The sequence below is a fragment of the Phyllostomus hastatus genome, unplaced genomic scaffold, assembly GCF_019186645.2.
Source record: "Phyllostomus hastatus isolate PE091 unplaced genomic scaffold, TTU_PhHast_1.1 phas_contig_244, whole genome shotgun sequence".
Lineage (NCBI taxonomy): Eukaryota > Metazoa > Chordata > Mammalia > Chiroptera > Phyllostomidae > Phyllostomus > Phyllostomus hastatus.
Genome location: NW_025333796.1, coordinates 3,061,440 through 3,071,617, shown reverse-complemented (window position 1 = coordinate 3,071,617; position 10,178 = coordinate 3,061,440). Strand labels below are relative to the sequence as shown.

Genomic DNA, 10,178 nt, shown 5'->3' with positions numbered 1-10,178 from the left:
GGAAGGAATGAAGGGAAAGCGAAGGCTTGGGCTGAGCTGGTTTCACTTTGCTGTTTTGGCTTGTGACCCGGAGACGCTCGGCGCAGTTCTCAACAAAGAGCCGGCAGACAGAAAAGGGACTGAGGTGCTGCGGGGGGGGGGCGGGGGGGCGGGGGGGGGGCAGTGGCCGGGCTGGAGGTTTGGGGCCGAGAGCAAAGAGAGAGGAACTAACTCGGAAAAAGAGGGATCCTCTCTCCAAGCAGACGGGAGGAAAAAGGAGATAGAGTTTGGGTGTGATACTCCGTCCCCTGTCGTCCTGACCTCGGAGGGGCCTGGTGCACGCGCGCATTTGGGGCACCCGTGGGGACATTTGGGGCAGGAGACTTGGTTAATGCCAGTAAAGGTCACGCCGCAGAGAAGGTCCCTAATCTTCTTGGCAAAAAACGGGAACAGAGAGCAACTCTGTGGTCGCAGGTGTCACCGCACCAGGCCCCTGCGACAGCCGGTCCCTCAGGGAGCGAGGCAACGCTCAGGGGTCACGGGGGGCAAGGACGCCGCTTGGACGTGGCGACCACATGCTGCCCTGGGCAGGAACACCCCTTTGCGCCCTGTGACCCCTGACCGCCCAGTAAGGCGCCCCAACGTCACGCCCGTGCCCCCCTTTCCCTGCGTAAACTAGCGACGGTGAGGGCTGCTGCGTCTGACCTGGGCACTGGGAACCACTGGCGCTTTGAGATTCCCGGAGCAAAGGGGTGAAAGCGCATGCGCTGTGGGAAACAGCGCGTTCCCATCCGCAGAGAAGGTCCGCGTCGCCAGCGGAAACCCTGCCCGCCCAGCCTCCGAGGGACACGGCCGTCACACCCTCAAAGGGAGCGCAAGAGCTGGCAGAACCCCACACCTGTAAGTGTAAGTCCGCGTTTCAGATCTCCTGCCTTCACAGCTGATGGCCCGGAGGAACGCGTCTGGTGGAACGCGCCCCGGAATTCCCGGTAAGGCCGACCCACGGGAGAGAAGCTCGCCCTGTGTTCCCGCCCCACCTACTCCTGCAGCCTCAGAAACCGCTTTTCATGGCCAACCCGAAAGCACGGCGCTAAGTGGGAAGGCCGCGGCGTGGGGCGTGGGGCGTGAGGCGTGGGGGGCTGTGTGCACACCCTGCGGCCTTTTGCGTGAAACAGGGGGCGGGGCGCGAATGGCACTATTTGGGTTTGCTGCAGCACCTCCTGCATTCCGCCCCAGACGACGGGGCCTGGGGGAGGGGATACAGATGGGGGGTGGGCAGGGGTGAAAATGAGACTTGGATCTGAGCAGCGTTTTCAACTATGTTACGAAATGACACTATTTCAGAATTAATTTTAAAATACAGCGCGAGAGAGGTCGGCCTGTACCTAAGGAAGGAAGGGCCACTGCTGGGCCCGAGACCCGAGAAGAGACACAGTGACCCCCCACAGGGACAGTGGGAGGGAGTCCCTCACGGACAGGTCCCTGCGCCCCCGCCCACAAGGCCTCAGCCTGTCAGTCACCGGGCCGCCCAGGAGACGCGGCAGGAAAACACACAAACCACCTCCAGACCCGGGAGAGCAGCTGGACGCCAGCGGTTCCCTTCGCTTCCCTTTGACCCCTGCGGGGCGGCCCAGTGCCTCAGCCTTCCTAGCACCAAACGATGCACTGACCATTTCCACGATGAGAATACCCTTCCACGTTTCTTTCTTTCTTTTTTTTTTTTTAATTTCTTTATTTTTAGAGAGAGGGGAAGGGAGGGAGAAAGAGAGGGAGAGAAACATCACTGTGTGGTTGCCTCTTGTGCGCCCCCTACTGGGGACCTGGCCCGCAACTGACTGGGAATTGAACCGGCGACCCTTTGGTTCGCAGGCTGGCGCTCAATCCACGGAGCCACACCAGCCGGGGCCAAGTTCCCTTATTACAGTTCATCCTGATAAGCATTTCATGAGCCCTCCTTTGCTGAGCGAAGTCCCTGGTTAGTGAGTCCCAGAGTGCCCGCGGGGAAGTGCCTCGGTGGAGCCCGGCTCCCTGGGTGCCCCGCGTCCCCTCAGGCTGCAGGTCGGCGGCCTGCTGCCCCGCCTGGCGGTGTCTGTGCACACCAGGCCTTCGGTCCCTTTGCAAATGAACCCTCCGGGGACAGTGACGCAGTCGGCCTGTCCTTCTGCCTCCTGCCCCTGAACTCCACAGGGCTGCGGCTCCTCCAGACCCATCTGCTCCGCAGCAGGACACGCAGTAGGTGCTCAGCGGACACGCGTGCACTGCACAGGTGGATGAGCAGGTGACCGTACTTTCGGACAGTGGCTCTGCTCACCTGGGGCACCTGGGAGAGGCTGGTGATTGGTGTGCAGGGTCCAAGACCAGGGAAGGCCCGAGTGTCAGAAACACCGACAGCCAGGTGGGCCCTGGGGAGCAACCCAGGGGAGAGCAGTTCGGGGCAGCAGGCAGGAGTGGGGGGGATGCAGGGAAACTTCCAGCGTGCAAGGGCCGCCTGCTGAGAGGGAGCTGAAGGCCCTGGTCCCTTGGGGCCGTGGCACGGCAAGGTCCCAGGCTGCCCTTGCGGGGGATGTGGGGCGGGGGCTCCAGCAACCCTGGCCTGCACCAGTGCCCCTGGTGGGGGGCCCTCGGCCGCAGACTGGAGCACCCAGACCACTACTTCCGGGGCTAGTCTGCTTCCTCAGTGTCCTCGGTGGCCAGTTCACCCTCCGCTTCAGAGGCCTGGGGGCCAGCCAGCACGCCCACCCTGCCTGCGCCCCTCTGCTGGGTCACCTCCCGGAAGGAGCAGGCGCCCTCTGCGGGGGGCGGGGTGGAGGGAGGAAGCAGGCGGACCTTGGCTTCCAATTGTTTAAGAGGCTCAGAGACCCAGCGTCCTTGCCTGGGGTCTCAGGAGCCCCAGGGACTCCGACTGTTGGTCCCCAAAGCCCGCCAGAGGGGGCCCATCCCCCAGGTGGGGCCGGTCACATGTGCTTGTGCACCTCTGCGTGTCAGTGTCACCCACTGGCACGGCCTTGGGATTTCTGGACTCGGCACAGGGCAGGGGCCGCATGTGTCTGCGGCGTCCTCACCGGAAACACCGTCCAGCTGGTGCGGGCCTTCGAGGGGACCCGGCGGGGCAGCGTCACTGAGCGCTGCGGGACCCTGGCTGGGGGAGGAGCCGACGCCGGTCGGGCGGGAAGAAGTCCCGTCCAGGACAGCGCCGCCACGCACGCTTCGGCCCTGAAAATAGCAAAGGGCCCCGTGTCCGCTGGGGCGGTTTTTCTCTCTTCAGAGTAAAAATAGTCTCGAAGTTGGAAAATCACGGCCATCATGTCCTGCATTCATGAGAAATGACATCATGCCATGTTCTCATTGCCAGTCTGCCCCCGGGGCCCCGCGGCTCCTGCCCGGTAAGGGAGACGGAACAATGGCTGTCTTTCTCCCTGGGTCAGGCCAGCGCCACGGCCGCTGTTACCTGGTGGGCAGGAGGCCGGGCCCTCCCAGGCCCCGGCACCCAGCCGCCTTGGGGCCACGGGCTCTGGCCACCTCCCTCTCCCTGCCTATTTCTCGGGGACTCCCTCCAGCCGCTGCGCCGGCCCCATCTTCCCCGGCCGCCAGCCCCCTCCGCTCCCGGGCAGTGTCGTCAGGGCCGATGGGGCCGGCGGGTCAGGCGGGTCAGGCTGAGTCACAGGAGCAAGATCCGGCTGGAAGGCGGACACCGAAATACCGGCCGAGCCAGCGGGCAGACGCACCGGCGGCCTGCACGCCCCGGGCTGCCAGCCCAGAGACAGGGCCTCCTCTGTGCTCTGGGTGGCTGGTGGCCGCGCCTCTGCCCTGACAGCGGCCTCTGAACCCAGCGCCCCCGGAGGGAGGCCTCAGCCCAGTTGAGTGGGAGAGAGGTGTTTCCAGACGGAATCTGTCCCCAGCACCACCTTCCCTTCGCTCCCTAGAATGATAAGCCCCGGCTTCTCGGCCGATCAGAGCGAGGTCTGCACCCAGCCCTCCCGCAGCCGTGCTCGGGCGGGGGGACAAGGCTGTGAGTCGTGGGGCGCACGTTTGGAGGGTGTTTTCTTTATGACGTAGCCTGAAGACTCGGGAACAGGCCCCCCGCCGACCTCCATGCGATTCAGGATTACGAGCTGTGTGCTGCCTGTCCCGTGGGTCCCCAACTCCAGCCTGGGGATTCCCGGGGGACGAGCCTTGGAATCCCAGAAATGACAGCGATGCAAACCCAGGAGGAGGCCGGGCGCCAGGGGCAAGTGCTGTGGGACGGGACTGAAAACAACCTCTCTTGGTTGGGTCGCTCAGTGGGCTGGAGCCTCGACCCCGTGCGCCCAGGTCTTGGGTTCGATGCCCAGTCAGGGCACGGACAAGCCTCCGGCCAATTCAGGTCTCCCAGCCTGTCGGGGAGAACCGTGCTTTTTGCAGCTGCTTGTAGCTGAGATTATGAGCACAGGGTCAGGGAGGGACAGGCACACACCCATCGCAAGCTCGCAGGGTCCCAGGATGCCGAGCGGGCGAGCCCAGCCCCCGCCCCCCTCCCCCCCCCGCCGGAGGAGCCGTGGGGGATGGGCGGGGACAGCCGCTGCAGGGACACGCCAGTTTTCTGTTGACGGACATTTCCGTGGTTTCCAGATGCGCCCTCCCGACGCGTTGCCCATCGGCCTCCTCAGGTCTGCGAGCTCACAGCCCCCGGAAAATGCTGTAAAAGGTGCTGAAGTGGGGGGGGGGGCTGCAGGGGCCCCGAGGCTCGCCCGTCAGGTGTTTGCCTCAGGTGTTTGGTGACTCTGTAGTTGTGGGCAACGCACAGCGCGAAGGACTTGCACCCGCAGGAGCGCGGAGCAGCGCTGCCCCGTGGGGTTCGGTGAGTGCCTCTCTCGGGGATAGACCCATCAGGCCATTCTGAATCCCTCCCTGCCGCCAGCCGGTCTGGTTCCTGGGAGTCTCCTCGGAGGGAGTGTTACCCAGCAGCACTTGGGATTCCCGGTGCCCGCCGGCCCTGGCTGGGCAAACTTCCAGAGGCAAAGGTTTGGCGATAAAGGAAAGGAGTACTTATTTATTCCAGAGTTGCACCATTTTGGAAGGACGGCTTCCCGCCCGCATTCACTCCAGCCTGTCACTTAAGCCTATCAATCACGGTGAAACTGGAACACCTGAGTTCTCCCCGCACTTCCCCTGTTCGTTTTTAACTCTCTTCTCCCAGTAGGGTTAGTTCACCAATGGAAACAACTTACGATACAAAAGCTACACGATTCGGAAGGACGGCCAGCTTCTGCCTGGAGCCTGTCCTCTCCAGCACACCCCAGGATGAACGCCCCTCCGCCCCCTGCCAGCCCGGCCCGGCCCGGCCCCAGGCTGCACCCCAAGCTCCTTCACCCCCGAAACACTGCCCGTTGGGAGAGGCAGGCAGTGGCAGCTCCAGGCATCCTGGAGGAAGGGGAGAGAGCCAGTGAGCTGGCCCAAGGGCCCTTCATTTTATTTAGAAAAAAAATTTTTATTGACTGATTTTAGCGAGAGAGGAGGAAGAGAGAGGAAAGGAGGAGAGGGAGAGAGAGAAACATTGATTTCTTGTTCCGCTTTGTCATGCGTTCACTCGTCGATTCTTCTGTGTCCCAGCCAGGGACCGGACCCTCAACCGTGGCGTAGGAGGATGACGCTCCAACCCACTGAGCTACCTGGCCAGGGCTCTTTTACTTCAGATCTTCTCGCTGGCCTGGCGCATAATTCCAGGGGCTCCCCGGCCTCTCGTACCCCCCCACCCCCGCCCCAGGGCTCCAATCAGGCCTCTGCCTGCGGGGGGGGGGGCCTCAACGCCCCAGTGGGTTCAGCGAGACCTGGACACAAACTCAGTGGATGTGGAAAAACTACCTTTTACTCTCCCCTAAGGATAACTTCCTGAAACAGAATGGCCGGGAGGGAAAACAGAAACACCTTTGCATTTGAATACATATCTAGTTTACCATCTCACCAAACAAGGCCTGAAAACCCCACTTCCTCCCGGTCTCAGCAAGACCCAACGCGCATTTACCTGAAATCTCTGGCAACCTGATGGGCAAAAAAATACCACTTGGCTAGGTCACTTGGCCTAAGTTATTTTTATTACTGTTGGTGGTGTCTGGATTATTTTACTGGTTTTTGGGAATGGGGAATTGCCCTGGCCGTGCGGCTCAGGTTGGTTGGAGTGCTGTCCTGTGCGCCAAAAAGTTTGCATGTTCGATCCCTGGTCAGGGCACGTACCTGGGTTGCCTGTTCAGTCACCAGTTGGGGTGCGTATGGAGGCAACCAGTCGATGTCTCTCTCTCACATCGATGTTTCTCTCCCTCTCTTCCCTTCTCCCTTTTTTTAAAAAGACTTTTTTTATTTACTTATTTTAGACAAAGGGGAAGGGAAAAAGAGAAGGAGAGAAACATCAATGCGTGGTTGCCTCTTGCACGCCCCCTACTGGGGACCTGACCTGAAACCCAGGCATGTGCCCTGACTGGGAATCGAACCAGTGACCCTTTGGTTCACAGGCTGGTGCTCAATCCACTGAGCCACACCAGCCAGGGCTGCATTCTTGCTCAGAGACATGCCAGTGGGTACAGGATATTTTCGCCAAATGCACAGCACGGCTCACGAGTCCTGAGGAGACCTGGTCCTGAGAGACTGGGGGCTGGGGCTGCATGGGCTTTCTGAGGGCGGGGAGAGGTTGCAGACCTGTTTCGGGGTGTCCAACCCGCGGCCTGTGGACCGCACGAGACCCAGGATGGCTGTGCATGTGGCCCATACGGTTTTTACACAAAACCATACATTTACTTAAAACGAGATTTTTTTTTGGCGAGTATGTGTCACAATGTATTGAATGTGCGGCCCAGGACAACTCTTCTTCTTCTAGGGTGGCCCAGAGATGCCACGAAGTTGGACACCCCTGGACCATCGAGAGCAAATTCACAACCTGTAAGGTTCACCCCCTCGACATGCACCTCGACGTGGTTCTTAGCAGATTCCCGGAGCCGTTCAGCCGTCACAGAGCCCCATTCCGGAACAATCTGCCCGCCCTCCCTCCACCCCCACCCCGGAACCATTCCTCTGCTTTCCATGTCTGCACACCAGCCTCCTGGGGACAGCTCTTGAGGGGGGGGGGATACTTGTTTCTTTTCCTTTTCGTTCCTTTTAAACTACTCTGAATTTTACCAGACACGGCAGCACCCACACGCACTTGAACCAGAGGCACGTGTCAGTGTGAGATGTCGTAGCTAATCAGCACTCAGAGACAAAAAGAGGTGACCTTGGGCCCAGCAGTTCCACCAAGAGGAAGTTATTCGTCAGACGCATTTGCACAAGGGGCGAAGTCACACCCGTTGCACACCTGCTGAGACAGCAGCTGGATGGGCGGGGCTCGCACGCTCCTGGCAGAGAGCTGGTGGGGTGAGCGTGGGTGCAGCCGCCTGGTGGGGCACTGACCCGCCGCAAAAAAGGTTACACTCGGAAGGTTCTCCATTTTTTGTTATGTTGTAGGAGCATTTTTAAAACAAGATTTTATTTATTTATTTTCAGAGAGAGGGCAAGAGAGGGAGAGAAACGTCCACGTGTTGTTGCCTCTCCCACAGCCTCAACCAGGGACCTTGCCTGCAACCCAAGCACGTGCCCCAGTTGGGACTTGAGCCAGCAACCTTTGAGTTTGCAGGGCAAGGCCCCAGCCATTGAGCCACACCAGTCAGGGCCACAGAAACAGACCCTAAAACCTAGAGAGAGAAACCGAGCGTGTGGGGGGGGGAGGGGCGCGGGGGCATAACGGGTGACGGGCGGAAGGCTGACGGGGTGGTGCACACGCAGTGCAGCGCTCACACTGGTGTGCTGTGGAACTGTGCGCCTGGAGCCTGGGTAACTTTCGTTAACCAGTGTCACCCCAACGCGAAGGGAAAAAAAGAAATATCGAAGGAAACACCAGGAAACAGAGACCCACAGCGGAGCGTGGGGAAAACCACACGGGATGTGCAGCCAGCACCGCGGCGCCCACGTGCGCTCCTCGGAGCAGCCGGCCCGGCTCCGCACGCACAGCCTGACCACTTCCTGGTGCCGGCCGCGCGTCGTCGCCGTTGCCAGGGCCGCCCTGGGCAAACGGAAGTGCCGGCTCTGTTGACTGTTCCACTGGAGTTTGTTTGGTTTCCGCCTCTCGCGGAGCCCACCTGGGCCCTCCCACGCTCCTCGGGCCGAGCCCCAGGGCACATTGCAAGGCTTGCTCTCCCGGGTCCCCCTTCCCCGGACTCGGAGATCACCCCCCCACCCCTCTCCCAAGGCCGAGTCTCAAACGCCCCTCCCGAACTGTGTGAGCGGCTGGCCTCTGCCCCCCTACCCCCGCGCGGTCACGTGTTGGAACCCCCCATCCCCGGACCTCGGGCTAGGACCGAACTCGGAGACCTGCGAAGGGGTCTCGCCAGAGTCCTTAGGTCTCCGGGGGTGGCCCTAACTAGCCCTACAGCGAGGGGGGGGTGTCCTGGTGAGGGGAAATTCGGACCCAGAGACGCACGCCGGGGAGCCGGCGAGAAGGCACCGGGCGGCGGTGGCCGAGCAGAGGGGCCCGGCCCCCTCTCCCCTCAGCCTCGGCAGGAGCAGGCCCTGTGCGCCCAGCCGGGGGCTCGGCCGCCAGAACCTCAGACCGTCCCCTGCCCACGGAGCCGCCGGGCCCGGCTCCCCGGCAGACGGAAGGGCCTCCAGTTCCTGCGCCTGCGCGTTGCAGCCGCCCGGCGCGCAGCTAGTGGGTCACAGGCGCACGCTGCTGCGCCTGCGGGTGGGCGATCACCTGTTACCGCTCGGGTCTGCCCCGCGGTTTCGGGGCTCCCCACGCGCCCCCCCACAGCTGCTAAATGTCTGTCTTCAGACGCCCATCTCGGCTTCACTCCGACCCCACTGCGAGTGGGTGTCTCCCGCCCCTTCGAGTTCAGGCCGTCCTTTGCTAACCTCACGGTGTAACGGGAACACCTGCCTCCACGTGGGACTCGGGAATGGCCGGCGCTGACTGCCCGGCAGGGCCTTTGGGACCCGCACCGCGTCTGGTCGCACGTCCTTCCTGCCTGCTTTGTGTTTCATGGCCCTTTACAGAAGCTGCTCGGGGCCGACTGCCCACACAGGGCCCCGGGGGTCACAGTGGGCGGCCATGGGCCGGAGAGCTTGAATTTCTGCAGGACGGGGGTGAGCGCATGCAGCGGCGTGGGGGGGGGGCTGACCCCTGGGAGTCACAGGAGCTTCGGGGACACGGCCTGAGGTGTTCTCCCGAGGAGGCTCTGCGAAGCCCCTGCTCCGCAGCTGCGTCTCGGGGAGCCCACATCCACTGAGCCCCGGGTCCTCGGGGCTCATCCTTATCTGAGCAGGTGTCAGGGGGCCTGTCCTCCTCAGGGCTGGGCCCCTTGGGGACCCCTGCTGACCCTCTGCCCGTGTCCTCCTCTGACCCTGTCTGGTTCCTGTCCCCTTCCCTCCCCTGCCCTGCTGGTCAGTGGCCTCCCTCCCAGACTCCATCAGCTTTGCAGTTAGAGCCCCGGCCCCTGGCAGCACGGAGGTCCCCTCCCTGCTGTGAGCCAAGGTCCCGAAGGCCCCTGCCTGTCACCTGCCCTGCCCCCTCCTCCAGAAGGGCTCTGGGGCCGGGTCAGCCTGCAGCCACCCTGACCTCCTCCCCCACAGACGACCTCTGGCTGAGGCTGAGGCCAAGCGGGGGAACTGGCCGTGCCAGGTCAGCCCGTGCTGCTTTTCCAAGAACACGTCTGCATCTTCTCACTGGAAGCCTGTTAGCCTCAGGCCAACCTGCCCTACTGGGGTTTCCTGCTCAGAGCCCGCGGAAGGGGCCACAGCGGGGACACACGGCCACCCCGGCTTCCTGACTCTGCTGAGCCACACGCCCCTGTGCCTACGCTGCAGGCTGCACGCAGGCAAACCTGTCAGCCCTCCAGCCCTGACTCACTGCCAGCGGCTGGCCCCTGCCCCCACTTCCACAAACGGGAGCTGCTGGGCCTGCCTCTGACTCACCTGAGCTGAGCCCCACAGGCCCTCCTGGCCAGGGCGGGAGGGGCGGCCGGCTTACCCCATCTCTGGAGAAATGTCTCCCAAGTGCCCCTGAAGGCTGTCAGTCATTTACATGTTAGCGAGAACAAGCTGTCTTTGCTGAGACAGAGGGACCCATTCAGGGGAGAGGCTTGTCCTTGGGGTGGGGTGGGGTGTGGCCAGAGCTCCCCGATCACCCAGAGAAATGCCTG

At 62.5% G+C, this 10,178-nt stretch overlaps 1 protein-coding gene across 1 annotated transcript; it reads left to right on the top strand.

Annotated features, from left to right (window-relative positions):
- Positions 1 to 2,151, top strand: LOC123817993. The gene is made up of 4 exons (XM_045837837.1): positions 1 to 124; positions 760 to 968; positions 1,343 to 1,677; positions 1,849 to 2,151. Exons 1-4 carry the CDS (start codon positions 8 to 10, stop codon positions 1,911 to 1,913), a joined length of 726 nt encoding a protein of 241 aa, XP_045693793.1. The 5' UTR covers positions 1 to 7; the 3' UTR covers positions 1,914 to 2,151.
- The last annotated feature ends 8,027 nt before the right edge of the window (positions 2,152 to 10,178 follow it).